The following is a 21668-nucleotide window of genomic DNA, read 5'->3' as shown; positions in this document are numbered from 1 at the left end:
ATGCTATACATCAGTAGTGTGTACTTTCCCCCCACAGCACCCGTATTGTGCAGCGATTCAGTTAAAAACACTATTTGTGTAAATAAGTTTGTTCGATATTCCACCACCAGGATAAACACCCTTGTGGCCAGAGAACCAGTCATAAGCAAAGCTTGATAGGGGCAATGCTTAAATGAACAAAGTTAAAAATCACAACACCAGTCATAGTCCAACAAATTTATTTGGAAATATAAGCTTTCAGAGTGCTTTTCCTTCATCAGGTAGTTACTCCTGTTGGACTATAAGCTGGTGTTGTGTGATTTTTAACTTTGTCCATCTCAGTCCAACACCGTCACCTTTACTACATGAAAAAAGTAAAGGGAGAGGGTGGGAATTAAATCAAAACACTACTTTTTATATTTGTCAGCCAGAAGTTTTGATTGGAGCTGTTAGCCTGATCCATTCAGGGAATTCATGCTCCAAGTCCACTGACTGACCTTGTTACAATCCCCCCCCCCCCCAGGTCTGATTCCATAGGCCTGTTCATTTTCTTGTAGTCTCTGGTTTTCTCACTGGGTCTGGGTCCAGTTCCTCTGACGCAGACTCTGATAAGGGCAGCAACTACCAGACCGTAGTCCATCTCTTGCACCCATAAGATCTTGGAAGAAATTCCACAACCACCTGATGAAGGAGCAACGCTCCCAAAGCTAGTGCTTCCAATTAAACCTGTTGGACTATAACCTGGTGTTGTGTGATTTTTAACTTTGGAAGAAATTCATCCTCTTCCTCAAGGAGTAAACGAAATTGAGGCTATGACATGTGCCATCCACCATGTCCATCTCAGATTCCGAGGTTTCTTCAATGCTAGACGGAGTGGGAGAACCCACAAGTTCTGACAGCCTTTCTGGCTGTTCAGTGGGGCTGTGAATGCTTTGATCCTGCCCCATTTGTGAGTTTGCAACTTTCCTGTGGTCCAAGTGTTTGTTTAGGACTATCTGACTGACAAGAATTTGGTACTTTTCACAAACTTTGAATGTTACAGGTCCTGTCCTCACTGAGCCATTTCCATGGTTTCAGCACCAAACTTCATGCACTTAAGTAAATGGTCTCACTCACTTACTAGAGTCTGTCTGGCACTGGTTTTCCTGATGCCATTTCAATCTCCCCCCACCAGATCAAAGATGATCAGATTTAACCTGGTGTGCAGTCTTTGTTCCATTAGCAACTCTGCTGGAGCTATTCCTGTAGTTGCACAAGGGGTGGTCCGATAATCAAAATAGGAAGCGGGAAAGTTAGGTATCGAGTGAAGCTGTAGGCTGCTTCTTTAAGTCTGCCTTTAAAGTTTAGATTGCTCTTTCTGCTGATCATTAGACGATGGATGATATGGAGCTGTCTTTACATATTGAATGCAAGTCGACTTTAGGATATACTCTAATTCCCTGATGGTTAATGATGGCCTGTTGTCTGTGACTAAAATGGCTAGGAGTCAGAGTATTGTAAAAAATGCTCACAGCTTTTGTATCGTCATCCCCATTTTGACAATGAATTCTACACATGTGCAACTGAGTGGGCACCAACAATGACTAAGAATGTCGAGCCCATGAAAGGGCCAGCATAGTTGACAGGGCTTACCCAACAGTAATTTGTCCTTGCTGCTACTGTGGGCACTGCCCCACTAACATGGCTATGTTGGCCACCAGGTAGAACTGCTCACCAACATCTTCATTTCAGAAATCCCTGGATGATCCTGGTGAGGTTCAGCCAGTATCTAGTGGTGACCTTTGCTCAGAACAAAAGACTGTCCTCTACAATGATCTGGTCTCCGTGGGTCCAGGAAGTTTTCAATTTTGGTAGTGATGGCCCTCTGGTTTCCCCATTACCACCAACTGTTTTAGTTTTGCCAGGATGGAATCATTTTGCATGCACAGTTTGATATTGTCAGCAGTGACTGGAATGGTGTCCAGAAAGTTTAAAACCAGAACTGACACTTCCAGTGACGACAGCATTGGTGTATCTGCCAGTGGGAGGTAAATCAAAGGCATCTGCTACTTGGCCTCCTGGACGGTGTTTCAACTTGTAATTGTACACACTTACAACTTATCTACTGCATCCGCTGCAGCCGGTGTGGCCTCCTCTATATTGGGGAGACAGGCCGCCTACTTGCGGAGCGATTCAGGGAGCACCTCTGGGCCACCCGGACGAACCAACCCAACCAACCTGTGGCACAGCATTTCAACTCCCCCTCCCACTCCACCGAGGATATGCAGGTCATTGGACTCATCCACCGCCAAACCACAACAACCCGACGGTCGGAGGAGGAGCGTCTTATCTTCCGACTGGGAACCCTCCAACCGCAGGGGATGAACTTGGACTTCACCAGTTTCTTCATCCCCCCTCCCCCCACCTTGTCTCAGCCGGATCCTTCCAGCCCGGCACCGCCTTCCTGACCTGCAGTCTTCTTCTTGACCTCTCCGCCTCCACCCTACTCCGACCTATCACCCTCACCTTGACCTCTTTCCACCTATCACATTTCCAACTCCCCTCCTCCAAGTCCCTCCTCCCTACCTTTTATCTTCTCCTGCTGAACACTCTCTGCTCATTCCTGAAGAAGGGCCTGTGCCCGAAACGTCGAATCTCCTGTTCCCTGGATGCTGCCTGACCTGCTGTGCTGTTCCAGCAATAAAGTTTCAACTTTGATCTCCAGCATCTGCAGACTCACTTTCTCCTCCTACAATGAGAGCCCATTGCTAAATTTGACCTGAAACTATGGAAGCTCACATTTGTTCTGAGTAGCCCTAGCAGGGATTTGTGGTCTGTTACTATTATAAATTTACGTGTGTAAAGGTATTGGTGGAACTTTCTCACACCAAAGCCAACTGCCAATCCTTCCTTCTCTGGTTGGTCGTATTTGTGCTCTGCATCAGCCAAAGTCTTGGAAGCATATGGTATTGGATTGGAAAGCCCAATGGGTCACCTGTGAGACAACATTACCCCTATAGCATCCAGAGAGCATGTCAGTACCAGACTGTGCATGGAATCAATGTGCTAATACCCAAGATGATGATAACTGCTTCTTTACTTCTCTAAAGGGTCAGTCTTGGCTATGGAACAATTTCGAAGGCTGACCCTTTCTCAATAGCAGATGTGAAGGTGACAGGATGGAGGCCCAAGTTGCATATGAATTTAACATAATTCACCAATCTAATCCAAGACCCAAGCTCTGGTACAGACATGGAAGTCGGGGCACCTTTGATTGCCCTCACTTTATCTTCTAACAGGTGTAACCTGGTCTGGTCAACTCTGTAGCCCAAGTCGGTCACTTGGAATGCCTAGAACACACAATCTTCCCTAAGGCAAATACCCACCTGGGAGAATTGTCTATGACCAAGCTCTTGAAGTGTTCTTTATTGGCCTTCCCTGATGTTATGTCATCCAGATAAATGGTAGACCTTGTAAAATGTCCGCCATTGTCTGCTGAAAAATAGCACAGACTGATACCACCTGGAATAGCAGGTGTTGTATATTGGTACAAACCCTTCTGGGGTTTTAATTGTAGCATACTTCTGTGAATCCTCATCTAACTGCAATTGCAAGTATGCATGGCTCATGTCCAGCTTTATGAAGGACAGCACCCTCAACAGCTTTGTATACAAGTTCTCTGTGCAAGGAATGGGATATTTATCCAGCTGCGAGAAACAGTTTACCATTTGATTATAATCCCCACAAAGGCGAACCATCAAGTTTCAAAAATCAATGCGACTGGTGCTGCCCATTCTGCAAACTGGACTGGTTTCATGATTCCTTCGCTTTCCAGCCTCCTAATTTCTGCCTTTACTTTTATATATAAGGCAAATAGCACAGGACAGGCCAGGTAGAATTGTGGAATTGCTTCCTGGCTAACATGCAACGTGGCCTTGGCTCTGTTGGTAGTCCCTATACCTTCCTGAAAAACATTTGACTATTTAATTCAGACTTCACTCAGGCAGCCATTTTCTAATCGAAAAATGTTGAGCCAATCAAAATGAATCTTTCTCAACCAATCTCCCACCCCCATCAGGCACGGGCCTGAGCTTTTTACAACAATCAGTGGTAACCGTACCAGTTGCTTCTCATAAGAGGCCGGTAACAAAGTCGTAGCCTTACTTTGTAAACGTTTCCCCAGTATAGGTTCTCAGACTAGCTGGGGTATTGCACAAACTTAGAGACTGGAGTCTAGAGCAAATTTTGTTCAAGATTAGTTCTGCAATTACTAATACAGACAATACTACATCAACCTCCATTGGAACCAGGTGACCTTTAACCAGATATTTATTTTGATTGTTTCTAATTTGACGTTGCTAAACAACTTAACTGTTCCAAGCCAGAAGTAGGTGGGCTTTCCAACATGTGCACTCTCCTCAATACCGGCTTATGAGGTCTCTTTCCCAATTCAGACCGAGTGGGACTCTTCCGCTGTCCCGAGTCTGCAAACTGACAGCAGCTTCACTGGCTTGCTGGCCTGAATCCTGAAGAAAATGTAAACCATTTGGCCAGGGTTTGGCTTTATTTCAGGGTTTTGGTGTGGGCTAACCTAGAACCTCTCTGTTTAGGGCATGTCCCGAGTGAGGAAGCATTAGAATCAGCTTTATTATCATGTACATAAATGAGCAGAGTGAAAAGTTTACAAGTTGCTACTTACATCACTATCTCAGGTATAAAGGTACCTAGATACAGATTCTTAACTATAATTCTTAGGTTGGGGAGGGGTAGGGAGAGAAAATTAAAAAAATTAAAGAAATCAAATGTACAAAATTACAAATCATAGGAATGAATTAAAAAAAAATAAAGGAACAGAAATTTCAGAATAACAATCCTTCCAAACCAGCCCATGCCAGGCCAAGCGACTGCAAACCTGCCACACCATGCAGAGATCCCCACGCTGGTCTGCGTTGAGGCCAAGGGTCCGAGTCCATGCTGAGGGCGGAAGTTCAGGACTTCATTAAGAAGGAAGAAAACAGAAGGAAAAAAAGCAAGAAAAGAAACAGACAGAGTGGATGAGCCATCTTGGATCTGTATGCAATTGCCTTCACTCAAGTGATGTTCCCCAAGTTCAGTTGGCCTGGCAAGGGTGCAAGTTGGTACTCATACTCTACTTAGATTTTCTAATGACAAAACCAGTTGTGATACCTGTTTGAAATCCAGTTGGGCTTTAGCTAGTAGACACTTTTGCACAGTTACATTATTAATCCCACATTCCAAACAGGGTCTAGCATCTCATTAAGAGCTAAACCAATCTTAATGCCTCTGCCAGTTGTTTTAACATCATTAAAATTCCCAACATGGATTCTCCTGGTTCTTGAACTGCCGAATAAAACCAATAGCATCTCAGAATTAGAGGCGGCTTGGGTTTGTATTTAAACTTGTCAATTCTTGCGAGGCTTTAGCTTCTGGGAGAATTAGGCTCCAAATAACTGAAAGGGGGTGGGGGGTGCACAAGCTGTCAGGAGAATTATTTGCTGCTTTTCATCTGTCCCAATGACATTTGCTTAGAAAAAAATATGCATTCTTTTTGCATACTGGGCCCAGTCTTCGATTGCAGGATCAAACAAATCAAGCTTCCCAGATAATGGCATGATGCCAGCAATGCTTACTGCAACTCAAAACCATCTATTGCAAGTGAGTTTCTTCAGGCGCATGCTTTTCTCGTCACTGCAGAAATAACTACAGAGGCTGGTATTCCATCACCAAGTCATTATTTATACGTGCATACTACATAACACTGATCTGGCTTCATCAGAGCCAGATCCCAGAGTGAGCAGAACCTCTGACACTCCTATTTATATCTGTTGGCTAAGGCAGGAAGGGACAATAATTTAAAACTGTGCATCAGCTGATGGGGTCAGTGTTTACAAAAACAATTTTAAAGGACTGAACCTGGGCTCAGTATTTGAATGCCTCTAGCATTAACAATAAATCAGATGAATGTCGGCTCAAATAGAAATTCATACAGATGACCTAATTGCTATTATGGGATGTGGCTACAAGGTACCAAGGGTGAGACATGCTAAGGAATGTCAGGTGGTTGAGATAGGATGATGAATGACTCTAATTTAAAATGCACCATTGCTGTAGTGAGAGATGACATTAATGTTTAAAGCAGAGTCAATTTGGATGACAGTAAGAAACGGTAAGTTGCAGAAAATATAGGGAGTTGTTTACATAGCACAAAATAGTGGTAATGTAAAAGCACAGTATAAAAATCAAGGAGTTAGAGGTGGGTGTGTTACAGTACAGTACAATACATTAATCATGAGGAATTTTCCAATCTTTATAGTACTACTTGGGTTTGCTCTGTCTAATGTTGGAAAACTAACCATTTACATGTATTGCAATATGCTGAGGAACCAAACATGTTCATCAATAATCTTGATATAAAGAAGCCTTTAAGGAGGACCATAATACAGAAAAAAATACACTAAGGTTTAAAAGTGATGTCATTCAATCAGAAACTAGGTCTTCAGAAACTTAACGGAGGTCATGTAGATGACAGGTAAACTGGCCTGGTGGATTAGAAAACTTAATTATCGTAGGCAATGGCTAATATCTGAACTAATACATGGTTTCAACAAAAATATGCATTCCTTTAATGCATGCAGAAACCAAACAGGGAATATGTTCCAACACTGGCTCTCAAAAGAAAGAATTGTATCAGATTCAGGGAAGAGACTTTTGTTTTTAATTCATTCACAGTTTGAGGGTGCCGCTGGCTAAGCCGCATTTATTGTCCAGAGGGCAGTTAAGAGTCAACCACATTACTGCAGGTGTGGACTCACATGTAGGCCATACCAGGTAAGGATGGCATCTTCCTTCCTTGAAGGACATCAGGGTTTTTCCAACAATCAACAATGGATTAATGGTCATCATTTGACTCTTAATTCCAGATTTTTATTGAATTCAAATTCAATAAATTGGCCAGAACATTATCTGGGAATCTGGATTAATACCACTAGGCCATCACCTCCCTGTTTTAAAGTTGTGGAACATATTGTGGAATAAAATGGCAATTCTGCAGATTGGCAGCTTTTTGTTAATTCAACAAAAAAAAAAACCAAGAACAAGATTAAGAAAGCAAAGTACAGAACGAGAATAAATTGGCGAGAAGCATGAAAACAAAGAGGTTCTGTAGGTGTGTAAAAGAAATTTAACACGATTACAAGGGGAGTCAAAGTCTGCACAGTCTACAAAAAACTTCCTCAAGAATCGTGGGGAATCAAGGTACAAATGTAAATGAAGAATTGAGATACTGACATTAGTAAAAGATACAAGAAATTAAAAACAATTAAAGTAGACGAATCCCCTCCCTGGATGTGATAATCTAAATTCCACAGCATTGAAAGACATGGCTGTGGAGATGGTAGATACATTGATGGTTAATTTGCAAAATTCTACTGCACTAGAATGGTTTCTAGTGGAGCAAGTTGGAGAGAGGTAAATGCCTGTGGGGTAACCCACCAAACTTCCAGGTAGAATGGCTCCACAACCAAGCAGATTCCATCCATTCCCAGTTGCAGAATGAGGGAGATATAGTAGGACGGAGAGGAAGTGGAAAACCAATTAAAGTCAGAGAGCTGTACCATACAGAAACAGACCCTTCAGTTCAACTCATCCATGCCACCAGATATCCTAAATTAATCTAGTCCCATTTGTCCACATTTAGCCCATATCCCTCTAAACCCTTCCTATTCTGTGTACCCCTTCAGATGCTTTTTAAATGTTGTAATTGTACTAGCCTCCACTACTACCTCTGGCAGCTCATTCTATATACATAGAACCCTCAAAGAAAACGTTGCTCCTTCAGCCCTTTTTAAATCTTTCCCCTCTTACCTTAAACCTATGCCAACTATTTTTTGGACTCCCCTACCCTGGGAGAACAATCTTGGCTTTTCACCCTATGCATGCCCCTCATGATTTTATAAACTTCTACAAGGTTACCCCATAACTTCCAATAATCCAGGGAAAATAGTCACAGCCTATTCAGCTCTCCTTATAGATCAGACCCTTGGCAATATCCTAGCAAATCTTTTCTGAATCCTTTCAAGTTTCACAACATCCTTCCTACAGGAGGGAGACGAGAATTGAATGCAATATTGAAAGAGTGGCCTAATTAATGTCCTGCACAACCGCAACATGACATCCCAACTCCTATACTCAATGCACTGAATGATAAAGGCAAACACCTTCTTCACTATCCTGTCTACCTGTGACTCCACTATCAAGGAGCTATGAACCTGCACCCCAAGGTCTCTTTGTTCTGCAACACTCCCTAGGACCTTACCATCAAGTACATAAATCCTGCCCTGATTTGCCCTACCAACATGCAACACCTCACATTTATCAAAACTAAACTCCATCTGCCACTCCTTGGCCCGTCAACCAATCTAATCAAGGTCCTGCTGTAGTGAGATACTGCACACTGTCCACTAGACCACCAACTTTGGTGTCATCTTCAATCTTAGTAACCATAGTTCCTACGTTCACATCCAAATCATTTATAAAAATGACAAAAAGCAGTGGACCCAGCACCATGCCTGCGGCACACAGCTGATGGCATACCTCCAGACCAAAACAATAACCTTCCACTCTCCATCCTCTGTCTTCTACTGTCAAGCCAATTTTGTATCCACCTGGCAAGCTTTCCCTGAATCCCATGTGATCTAACTTACTAACCAGTCTACCATGTTCATTGTTCTGCCTTCATTAATCTTCTGTCACGACTTCAAAAAATTCAGTCTAGTTAGCGAGACAGGATTTCTCACACGCAAACATGTTGACTATCCCTAATCAGTCCTTGCTCTTCTAAATACATGTAAATCCTGGCCTTCAGAATACGCTCCAAAAATGTACCCACCATTGCTAACAGGTTCATCTATGATTCCCTGGCTTTTCCTTACCACTTTTCTTAAATACTGGCACCACATTAGCAACCCTCCAGTCTGATGGTACCTCACACGTGGCTATCAATGATACAGAAATTTCTACAAGGGGCCCAGCAATCACATCCCTGTCTTTGCAAAATGTTCTGGGTATACCTGATCAGGTCTCTAGGACTTTATCCACTTTGATGTATTTTAAGATGTCCAGTACCACCTCCTCTGTAATATGGATGTTTTAAGTTTTCAATATTTGTTTCACCAAGTTCTCTAGGCTTCCATATCCTTCTCTACAGAAAATACAGACTCAAAATAACTTGTTTAGTATCTCACCCACCTGCTGCGGCCTACACAGACAGCCTTGTTCATCATTAAGGAGCCCTATTCTCTCCCTAGTTACTCTTGTCCTTAACATATTTGTAGAATCTCTTCACCTTATCTGCCAAAGCTACCTCATGTCCCTTTTTTGGCCTCCTGGTTTCCTTTCCAAGTATACGCCTACTGCCCATATACACTTGATCCCAGCTGTTTATACTTGACATATGCCTCCTTTTTCCTGACTAAGCTTCAATTTCTCTAGTCAGCAAGCATTCCCTATAGCTACCAGCCTTACTCTTCATACTAACAGGAACAAACTCTCTTGACTCCTGTTGGGGGCACTTTGGTGGCATGGGTGACAATGGCTAGCAAACAACTCTCACTTTATGTACATATTTTTGTCCTTTAATCGTACATGTAGTTGTTAGTCCATCTTGAAGTGCTAAATGCATTATTACACCATCTAGAATTACTTCATAGCCACAGACAAGTCTCAATAGAGCTGGATGCACGGAATAATGCACACACATAGCATGGGGTCATTCAGATTCCTTTGATCTTTGTTTAAATATCCCTCTGCATGCACTGGTGTAATTGACACAGTGATCCAGCAGTAGTGTTGTCATGAAGGTACAAAACACAGACGGTCAATACCGTAGCACGGCCAGGGAACTGAACCTCCACAACTGTCTTGTTCAGTATTTTGGTCTACGACCAATGTTCCATCCCTCTAAAAGTCCGATGATTGGTGATTACTGAAGTCACCTATCTCTCAAGTTAAATGCCTTACCCTGTCCGCTCTGTGGTCACTGCCATTTTCTTCCTCAATGTTCACTTTTAATGTGCATCATGATGGAAGGCAACAGTGAACATTCCTGTGCCAGTGGCTTCCAACATCAGCCTCAGCTTGAATATGCCAGTGAGCCCTCAAACATCCACAGCCTCATTTCCCCAAGTCCCCATAAAGTCGGTCTACAGCGTTTATAGAACATAGAAAAGTACAGCACAGAACAGGCTCTTTGGCCCACGATGTTGTGCCGAGATTTAATCCTAATGTAAAATATAGTAACAACCTGCGCACCCCTCACTTACTGCTATCCATGTGCATGTCCAGCAGTCGCTTAAATGTCCCCAATGACTCTGCTTCCACCACCACTGCTGGTAACGAATTCAATGCATTCACAACTGTCTGCATAAAGAACCTACCTCTGACGTCTCCTTTATCCTTCCTCCTCATATCTTCAAACTATGACTTCTCGTACCAGTCAATCCTGCCCTGGGGAAAAGTCTCTGGCTATTGACTCTGTCTATTCCTCTCATTATTTTGTACACCTCTGTCAGGTCTCCTCTCTTCCTCCTTCTCTCCAGAGAGAAAACTCAGAGCTTATTCAACCTTTCTTCATACGACAAGCCCTCCAGTCCGGGCAGCATCCTGGTAAACCTTCTTTGCACCCTCTCTAAAGCCTCTGTATCTTTCCTATAGTAGGGCAACTATAGGTTAACAACTCTATCCACTTGAGTGGCAACTTTGAGGGATCTGTGTACTTGCACACCCAGGTCCCTCTGTTCCTCCACACTGCCAAGAATCCTGTCTTTAATCCTATATTCAGCATTCCATTTCGACCTTCCGAAATGCATCACTTCGCATTTATCCAGTTGAACTCCATCTGCCATTTCTCAGCCCAGTTCTGCATCCTGCCTATGTTGCGCTGCAGCCTGCAGTAGCTCTCTATATTATCGACGACACCTCCAACCTTTGTGTCATCTGCAAATTTACTAACCCGCCCCTCAACCTGCCCATCCAAGTCATTTATAAAAACTACAAAGAGCAGAGGCCCAAGTCCAGAGCCCTGCGGGACTCCACTCAACACTCTCCTCTAGGCAGAATATGTTCCATCTACAACCACACACTGCCTTCTGTCAGCCAGCCAATTCTGAATCCAGATAGCCAAATCTCCCTGTACCCCATACTTCCTGACGTTTTGAATGGGTCTACAGTGGGGAACCCTATCAAATGCCTTGCTGAAACTCCTATACACCACACCCACTGCTCGAATATCGTTGACCTGTCTTGACACCTCCTCAAAGAACTCTATAAGATTGTGAGGCATGACCTGCCCCTCACAAAGCCATGCAGATTGCCTTTAATCACACTATGCTTTGCCAAATAGTCATAAATCCTATCCCTCAGAATTCTTTCCACAACTTTGCTGATCACAGAAGTGAGACTGACTGATCTATAATTGCCAGTGATTTTCCTATTATCCTTCTTGATAAGAGGAACAACATTCGCCTCCTTCCAATCCTCCGGTACGACTCCCATGGAGAGTGAGGAGGCAAATATCCTCGCCAGCGATTTAGCAATCTCCTTTCTCTCTTCCCGGGGCATCCTAGGCTAACTCTGGTCTGGCCCTGGGGACTTGTCAATCTTAATGTTTTCCAAAAATTCTAGCATATCATCTTCATCAATCTTGATCTGGTCAAGACTGTATCCCAACTCCTCTAAGTTTTCATTTATAACAAGGTCCCTTTCCTTGATGAAAACCAAAGCAATAAACTCATTTAGGGCTTCCCCTATCTGCTCAGACTCCATGCACAAGTTCCCTCCGCTATCCCTGATCAGCCCTATCTTCTCCCTGATCATTTTCTTCTTCCACACGTATGAGTAAAACACCTTTGAGTTCTACCTAATCCTTCTTGCCAAGCCTTTTTCATGCCCCCTCCTGGCTCTCCTCAGTCCGTTTCTGAGCTCCTTTATAGCAAGCCTGTAATCCTCTAAAGCTGTGCTGGATCCTTGCTTCCTCCGCCTTACATAAGTTGCCTTCTTCCTTTTGACGAGCAGTTCCTCTGCTCTCATCATCCAAGGTTCCTTAATCTTACCCCTTCTTACCTGCCTCAGCGGAGCAAATTTGTGCATCACTTGCAACAACTGCTCCTTAAACAGTCTCCACATGTCTGCTGTGCCCTTTCTGTGGAACAATTGCTCCCAGTCTGTACTTCCCAACTTCTGTCTGATAGCATCATAATTTCCTTTTCCCCAATTCAATATCTTCCCTTGGTAATTGCTCCCTTCATTTTCCAAGGCCATGCTAAATGTGAGGAGAAAGTGAGGTCTGCAGATGCTGGAGATCAAAGTTGAAACTTTATTGCTGGAACATCACAGCAGGTCAGGCAGCATCCAGGGAACAGGAGATTCGACGTTTCGGGCACAGGCCCTTCTTCTTTCCTGAAGAAGGGCCTGTGCCCGAAACGTCGAATCTCCTGTTCCCTGGATGCTGCCTGACCTGCTGTGCTGTTCCATGCTAAATGTGAGGCAGTTGTGATCACCGTCACCAAAGTGTTCTTCCACAAACACTTGTCCTGGCTCGTTGCCGAGCACCAAATCAAAAATGGCCTCTCCCCTTGTCGGCCTGTCTACATACTGAGTAAGGAAACCCTCCTGAACACACCTGACAGAAACAGCTCCATCCAAACCATCTGTTCTAAGGACGTTCCAGTCGATATTGGGAAAGTTGAAATCACCCATAACAACAAACCTGCTATTTTTGCATTTTTCCAGAATCTGCCTGTCAATGAGACCTTCAATCTTTTGACTGCTATTAGGTGGTCTGTAGAAAACCCCCAATGTGGTGGCTGTTCCCTTGGTATTCCTAACTTGCACCCTTACTGACTCAGTAGACAAACCTTCCTCAACAACCTTCGTTTCTGTAGCTGTGATGCACTCTCTGATTAACAATGCTACCCCTCCTCCTCTTTTTCCACCCTCCCTCCTCTTTTTCCACCCTCCCTCCTCTTTTTAAACGTTCTAAACCCTGGAACATCAAGCAACCATTCCTGCCCCAGTGAAACCCACTCTCTGTTATGGCCACAACATCGTAGTCCCAAGTACTGATCCATGCTCTAAGTTCATCACTCTTATTTCGGACACTCTTTGCATTAAACCATACACACTATAACAGATCCCTTTGTTTCATTGCGTGAGAAACCTTCCTTTTAAATTCAATATATCCTGTCACTGTCATGTCTGCAACTGACCCCCTCTCAGACATGTGGCTCTGATTCCCACCCCCCTGCCAAATTAGTTTAAACTCTCCCGAATCATACGAGCAAATCTTCCACCTAGGTCATTTGTACCCCTCCAGTTCAGGTGCAACCCGTCCTTCATGTACAGGTCACACCTTCCCCAGAAGGTATCCTAATGGTCTAAGTATCTGAAGCTTTCCCTCCTGCACCAGCCTCACAGCCACATGTTAAGCTGCATTTGCTGACTGTTCCTCATCTCACTATCTCGTGGTACCGGTAGCAAACCTGAAATCACTACTCTACTCATCCTGCTCTTCAGCTACAACCTAACTGTCAGTAGTCCCTTTCCTGGCTACATCATAGGTGCCAATATGTACCACGATTTCTGGCTGCTCCCCCTCCCTTTTCAGAATCTTGTAAATCCGATTGGCAACATCCCGGATCCTGGCACCAGGGAGGCAACATACCTGCCGGGAGTCAATCCGTCGAACTAATCACTCCCCTACCACTTAGCGCTTTTCTATTTACCCCCCTTCCGTCCTGAGCCACAGTGCCAGGCTCAGTGCCAGAGACCTGACAACTATGGCTTCCCCCCGGTAGGCTGTCCCCACCAGCAGTATCCAAAACGGTATACTTATTGCTGAGGGGAATGGCCACAGGGGATCCCTGCTCTGACCGCCGGTTCCCTTTCTTCCCCACGACAGTAATCCACCGGTCCTTATCCTGTGTCTGGGGAGTGACCACCTCTCTGTACATCCTCTCAATTTCCCCCTCAGCCTCCCAGATGATCCATAGTTCATCCAGCTCCAGTTCCCTAACTCGGTTCCCGCAGATGTAGTCGGCAGAGACATGTGAAGTGTCTCTCACCTGCCACATTCTGCAGGAGGAACATGCAACTGCCCTAACGTCCATAGCCCGTTACTCTGATCGCCCGCACAGAACTAAACAAATTAAAATGTTATGCAATGACAATGTGGAACTACCACACAGAATGGAGAGTGTGGTGCTGGAAAAACACAGCCGGTCAGGTAGCTTCCGAGGAACAGGAGAATTGACGTTTCTCAGGAAGTTGAAGAGCTTATGCTCAAAACATCAATTTTCCTGATCCTCGGATGCTGCCTGACCGGCTGTGCTTTTCCAGCACCACACTCGCGACTCTAATCTCCAGCATCTGCAGTCCTTGCTTTCTCCTACCACACAGGATAGTTCAAGCAAATACCAGAGGCATTTAAAAGGAAACAGATAAGGAATTAAAGAATACATTGCTAGGAAGGCAAAACAGATTGGGACTGGTGCAGAGTATATATCCGTTGGGGCAGAATGACTTACTTTCTGCACCGCAAAATTCAATGTTTTTCCTAATTCTAAATTCAACTGCAGGTAACTATTTAAAAAGAATCCAAGTCCATTAGCAACTCACCACACCTTTATCAATTAAACCAGTTTTCCTAATATAGCAGGGTTGAAGACATTTCTTTGATATTGTGAAAGCCTAGTGTCCATGAACAGTTTAAATTAAACAATTTAAAAGCATTGGTGCCAAGTGATGTAAATTTACCTTAACAGTATACTTTATCAAATCAAATATAATTAGACTGACAATACATCCACTACAGTAACAACCTGAAGTAGGCACTTTACTCCATCACGTAGGTTGTCTCCAGCCACTGCTGCATAGAAAGCTTTTTTCCTGTTCTTCGAAAGCCATTGCTGATAGTTATCCATGCTCAAATTCATGTCGCTTACTGTTTGCTTTCGTGGTCCCTAACAAACAAAAAAGCAACTCAGTGAACATGTATTCAGGCTTAACAGCACGTTACTTCTTTTAATGTCATTAAACTTTACTTTTACTTCAGCATGAATATTCTAGAACTTATCCCATAAGTGCTGACAGCATGTAAAGTCTAACTTAAGTTTACTTTTCTATTTTTTCCCTTGCCCTCTCCCAATTAGATGAAAATAATTCATTTCAATCCATCACGCATGACTATAAAAGTGGCAAATTAGACCTTCAGGAGGACTGCAGAAACCTAGAAACGTTTAGAATGTGCAAGACAGACCTTAAAAGGGAGATTAGGAGAGCTAATAGGAAATAAGGAAGAATATTGGCAGATAAAATAAAGGAAAACCCCAGGATTGAGACAAAGAGTAAGGTCTGTTAAGGGCCACAGTTGTAATTTGAGAGTGGAGCCAGAGGATGAGGTAGGATTCAAAATAAATACTTTGGGTCAGTATTCACTAGTAAAAGGGATGATTTCGGTATAGAAATCAGACACAAGGTCTGTGAAACAATTAAATAAATTAGCACAGACAGACAGAAAGTTCTGAATGTCTGGCAGGCTTCAAAGTTAATAAATCTCCAGGGCTAAATAAAATGTATCCCAGGCTGTTAATTGGGGCAAGAGAGGAAATATCAGTGGCAGTTGCAAAACTTTTATTCCTCTCTCACCACAGAAGAGATGCTATAAGACTGAAGGAATCCAAAGCTGTGCAGTTGTTCAACAAGGGAGCAAAGGATAAACTAGCAAACTACAGGCCAAAATACCTAACCTCAAATGATGGGGAAACTACTGGAAGCAATTCTGGGGCACAGAATTAATCTGCATTTAGAGAGGTAGGGATTAATCAAGGATGGTCAACATGGTTTTGTTAAGGGGATTCACATTTGAACAACTTGACTGAATTGTTCAAAGAAGTGTCCAGATGTGTACATGATGACAATGCTTTTGATGTGGTCTATTTGGACCTCAGCAAGGCTTTTGATAAGGTCCCATATATAAAACTCGTAGCAAAAAAGGTAAAAACCCATAGGATATAAGATGGTTTGACAAACTGGATCCACAGTTGGCTCAGTGACAGGAAGCCAAGGGTGATGATTGCAGGATGTTTTTATAACAAAGTCTGTGTCCAAATGGGTCCCACAGGGGTCAGTATTGGGGCCCTTACTGTTTGTGGTTTATGTAAATGATTTAGACTAATCAACCCTCATTCATTCAAGCAAACCCACACCCAGAACAAAAATAAATAATGACCATAACCTTAGACTGCAAGGGAATATGGATGGATTGGTCAGATGGGAGGATCAGTGGAAACTGGAATTCAATCTGGAAATAAGGCATGATGAAGGTAGGTTCCTGGGAATCTGAGAATCTTGGGATGTGTATTTACCAGTCCTCAAAAGGTATTATGGCAGGTGGACCAAGTAGTTAAGGCAGCATAAGGTATGCTTTCCTTTATTTGTTGAGGCACAGAGTATAAAAACAGGGAGGTTAGGATATAGCTGTGCAAAACCTTGGGTAAGGCCACAGTTAGAATCTTCTGTGTGGTTCTGGAATCTACATCGTAGGAGAGATGTGACAGCACCGGAATGAGTGTAGAGGAGACTGATCACGATGTAGCACGGGCTAGAGTTTCAGATATGAAGAAAAAGAGATTGGACAAACTGGGGCTGTTTCCCTTAGAACAGAGGATATTAAGAGGGGACGTAATTGCAATAGATAGGATAGACATCAAGAAACTTTTCTCCTTGATAGAGGATACAAGGCATAGACTTAAGCTAAGGGGCTGAAGGTTTAGAGGACATGTGAGGAAAAGCTTTTCTTTCCAGAGAGTGGCGGTAGGAATCTGGAACTCTGCCTGCAAGGTTACTAACCTCGTACAGTCAGGAAAGGGAGAGATCACATCCAGAGTGACACACAGCCTGAGTGAGTACATAATTTGGGGAATTTGAAAGCCACATGGGAATTCAGCACAGAGGGGATGGTGATTTTTGCTTTTTTTTTGGATCCTAGTTTGTAAGTTTTTTTTGAAACAAGATAAACAGATGCGGGGGCCAGCACAAAAACAGTGGCATAGCAGGTAAAATGTAAGTTCGTTGGTTAGTGTTAGCTACTAATTTGACTATCAGTTTATTTTCAGACTGATGGTAAAGAAAGGAAATGTTTACAGGCTACAAACTAAAAGTCTAGTATGAAGTTTTAAAAATTAAATATGGACTAAACAATTAAAATAGAGATGCTGGGCCAGGCAATGTGTTGCAACTGCATGGTATGAGAGTTGGAGGATTCCAGTATGGCTCATAGTGACCACATCTGTACCAAGTGCTGGTTACTTAAGGAACTCTGGCTCAGAGTTGATGTGCTGGAGTCTGAGTTTTGAACATTGTGATACATCAGGGAGGGAGAAGAGTTACCTGGAAGGTGCGTTTCAGGAAGCAGTCACACCTCTTAGATTAACTACTTCGAATTAATTTTGTGGTCAGCACAGGAAGGTGTTGGTACCAGTGAGGCAGGTAGTGGGATCCAGCAAGTTGTGAAGGAACCTCAGCCCTTGAGCTGATCTAACAGGTTTGAGATTCTTGTAGGGAAGATGAACAAACTGAGCACAGCACCAAGGTACAGTAGCCATTCTTGAGGAGGAAGAAAGGGGAAATGTAGTTGTAATCAGGGATAGTATAGTCAGGAGAACAGACTCTGTTGTGTTCAGGAGCAAGAGTCCCAAAGGCTGTTGTTGCCTGCCTGATGCTAGAGGTTCAGGATCTCTCATCTGGACTGCATGGAACTGAGTGAGAAGGGAAAAATGCAGTCATCGTAATCACATAGGTACCATTGATATGGATACAAAGAAGAAAGAGGTTCTGCTGAGGGAATGAGCACCTCGGGGCTAAATTAAGCAGAATCAAAAAAGGTAGTAATCTCTGAACTAGTGCCTCAGCCACAATCAAATTGGCACAAGGTCAACAAGATTAAAGAGGCAAATGTGTTGCTCAAAGATTAGTGCGAGAGAAATGGGTTTGAATTCATGGGACTTGCCACTAGTACTGGGGAAGAAGGGAGCTAGCTGTTCCAGAAGAGATTTCACCTGGGAACAGCATTCTTGTGAATCACATAACTAGGGCTGTGGATAGGGCGTTAAACTAAATAATGGTTCTGTTGCATGAAAAAGTTAAAGGCAGGGAAGGGCTCAGCTGAGGTTAAAGTTTCCAGAACAAGTAGTTGGACAGAATATGGAAAGGATCAGAAGTCTAACTTCAGGTAAGGGGACAAGAGAAAGGGGGTGGGGGTAGCCATCACAGGACTAAGGGTGTTATACTTAAACGCATGCAGCATACAAAAACAAGGTAAATGAGCTTGTAGCGCAGATTGACATTGGCAGGTAAGATGTTGTGGGTATCACAAGTTTGGCTGCAAGGGATCTGAATATCAAAGGACACATGTCCTATCGAAATGACAGGCAGATGTGTAGCGGGGGTGGGCTGCCAATTAGTAAGGATTGAAACTAAAATTGTACAGAGGTGGAAGATGTAGAACCTGTATGGGTAGAGTGGAGGAACCAAAACAAAAACAACCTTGATGTGAGTTATGTAGAGGCCTCCTAGTAGTAGTCAAGGATATGGGGAAGAAAATAAATCAGGTGAATAGGCATTGTTACAATGATTGTGGGGGACTTCAATATGCATGTGGACTGGGTAAACCAGGTTGGTAGCAGATGTCAAGAAAATGAATTTGTCCACAAGATAGTTTCTTTGGAGCACTACTAGCTCACAAGGGAACAGGCAATTCTGGATTTGGTAATGTATAATGAGACAGACTTGAAGGTGAGAGAAACCCTAGGGACAGTGATCATAGCATAAATTCACCCTGCATTTTTGGAGGGAGGAGCTTGAATAAAATGCAACAGTATTACAATTAAATGAAGCTAACTCCGAAGACAATGACATGATGGAAGAGTTGGCCAGAACTGATTGGAAGGGGAGCCTAGTGGGGAAGACAGCAGAAATGCAATGGCAGAAATTTATGGGGGTAATCTTTAGGCACAGCAGAAATTCATCTCAAGGAAGAAAGGGGAGAATGAGGCAACCAAAGCTGACAAGGAAAAGTCAGAAACAGCTTAAAATCAAAAGAAAAAGCATATAATGTGGTGAAGATTAATGGGAAGCCAGAGCATTGGGAAGCCTTGAAAAATCAGCAGAGGATAGTTTTTTAAAAAACAATAAGGTTAAAAGATTGTGTGTAAGAGAGCTCATAATGTAAAAAGAACACAAGCATTTTTTAAAAAAAATCTGAAAAAGTAAGAAAGGCAAGAGTGGACACTGGACAATGAGGATGTAGAAATAGTAATGGAGAACAAAGAAATGGCGGAGGAACTGAATGGGTACTTCATATCAGTTTTCCCAGTGGAAGCCACCAGCACAATTCTAGAACTTCAAGAGAGTCAGGTGAATGCAATGACCATCACTAAGGAGAAGATGCTAGGTAAACTGAAAAGGTCTGAAGGTGGATAAATCACCCAGGTCAGATGGACTACTCCGAGTTCTCAAGGAGATAACTGAGGAAATTAGGAACTGAGGGTTCAGGAGGGTACCAGAGGATTGGAAAATGGCTAATGTAACACACCTGTTAAAGAAGGTAGAGAGGCAAAAGACAGAAAACGTTTGTTATCACATCCTTAGTAATGAACTGTAAAAGCTTACCAATGACTAAGGTCAGGCTAATGGGCCTAACGTTTTCTGTCTTTTGCCTCTCTACCTTCTTTAACAGGTGTGTTACATTAGCCATTTTCCAATCCTCTGGTACCCTCCTGAACCCTCAGTTCCTAATTTCCTCAGTTATCTCCTTGAGAACTCGGAGTAGTCCATCTGACCTGGGTGATTTATCCACCTTCAGACCTTTTCAGTTTACCTAGCATCTTCTCCTTAGTGATGGTCATTGCACTCACCTGACTCTCTTGAAGTTCTAGAATTGTGCTGCTGGCTTCCACTGGGAAAACTGATATGAAGTACCCATTCAGTTCCTCTGCCATTTCTTTGTTCTCCATTACTATTTCTACATCCTCATTGTCCAGTGTCCACTCTTGCCTTTCTTACTTTTTCAGATTTTTTTTAAAAAAAATGCTTGTGTTCTTTTTACATTATGAGCTCTCCTACACACACTTAATCTTTTAACCCTTATTGTTTTTTAAAAAATTAAAAAAGTGCATCATAAAATATGGTTGAGTCAGCACAGCTTTGTCAAGGGGAAGTCATGCCTGACAAATCTGTTACAATGCTTTGAGGTGATAACGAACAAGTTAGAGAAAGGAGAGTCAATGGATGTGATCTTTTTGGATTTGCAGAAGGCCTTTAACACATAGGAGGCTGCTAAATAAGAGTCTGACAGAAGGCAGAGTCGGAATAAAGGGGTCTTTTTTGCAGGGTGGCAGCTGTGACCAGTGGAATTCTGCATGGGTCCATGTTGAGACCACAAATATGCACATTATACATAATGTTCTGGTGAAAAAAACTGAGAGCATTGTTGCTAAGTTTGCAGATGATAAAGATAGGTGGAAGGACAGGTCATGCTGAGGAAGCAGAGAGGCTGCAGAAGGACTTAGGAGGGTGGGCAAAAAGTGGTAGATGGAGTACAATTTAGGAAAGTGTGCGATTATGCATTTTGATCGGAAGAATAGAGGCACAGACTATTTTCCAAACAGGGAAAGAATCTGCAACTCTAAAGCACACAAAGACCTGGGGAGTTCTAGTTCAGAATTCTCTTAAGGTTAATATGCAGGTTCAGTTAGCAGCCAGCAAGGCAAATGCAATGTTAGCATTCATTTCAAGAGGGCTAGAATACAAAAGCAGAGATGTACTGCTGGGGCTGTATACGGCTTTGGTCAGACAGCATATAGAATGTCAGCAGTTTGGGCCCGTTACCTAAGGCAGGATGTGCTGGGTTTGGAGAGAGTCTAGAGGAAGTTTACAAGAATGACTACCAGGGATGAAGACACACGGTTGAGGACTCTGGGTCTATACTCGAAGTTTAGAAGAATGAAGGGAGATCTGTTTGAAACTCTCAGGGTACTGAGGGGCCTGGATAGATTGGACGTAGAGAATAATGTCTCCAGTAGTAGGAGAGATTACAACACAGTGGCATACCTTCATGATGAAGGGATGACACTTTGGAACTGAGATAAGGAAAAATTTCTTCAGCCAAAGGATGGTTAATTTGTGGAACACATTGTCAGAGGGCTGTGAGTGTACTTAAGACAGACATAGATAGGTTATTGGTTGGTAAAGGGATCAAGGGTTACAAGGGAAAAAGTAAGAGAATGGGGTTGAGAAACATATCAGCCATGATCAAATGACAGTGCAGACCTGATTGGCTGACTGGCTGAATTCTGTTCCTGTATCTTATGGTCTTATTGTCTATGGTTTTATAAGATGCAAGTCTTACTTAGATATACGCTCGGCATTGTAAATTCACAAGGCTTAGTACCTAGTGCTGGAAAATGGAATCAGAATAGTTAGGTGGTTCTTTTTGATTGGTACAGATGCAATGGGCTGAAAGGCCTTTCCGAGCTGTAGATCTCGATGACTGTGGTCTGACAGCATAGCGAATATTTCACTTTGCCAATTAAACATGTTGATTATCATCACACCCAACCTCAGGCCAGGCATTAAAA

The 21668-nt window shown here is 43.1% G+C and overlaps 1 protein-coding gene across 1 annotated transcript in view; it reads right to left on the bottom strand.

Moving 5' to 3' along the window:
- LOC122542462 (solute carrier family 12 member 1) overlaps nt 1–21668 on the bottom strand; it is a 135825-nt gene that overhangs the window by 39961 nt on the left and 74196 nt on the right. Inside the window, exon 17 of the mRNA XM_043680182.2 lies at nt 14853–14993. Coding sequence (XP_043536117.2) covers nt 14853–14993 — 141 coding nt within the window. The remainder of the gene's footprint in view (nt 1–14852; nt 14994–21668) is intronic.

This window comes from Chiloscyllium plagiosum, unplaced genomic scaffold (assembly GCF_037043375.1).
Source record: "Chiloscyllium plagiosum isolate Xiang-an unplaced genomic scaffold, Cpla_swu_hap1 HiC_scaffold_42, whole genome shotgun sequence".
Classification (NCBI taxonomy): Eukaryota; Metazoa; Chordata; class Chondrichthyes; order Orectolobiformes; family Hemiscylliidae; genus Chiloscyllium; species Chiloscyllium plagiosum.
This window is presented reverse-complemented; position numbering and strand designations above follow the sequence as displayed.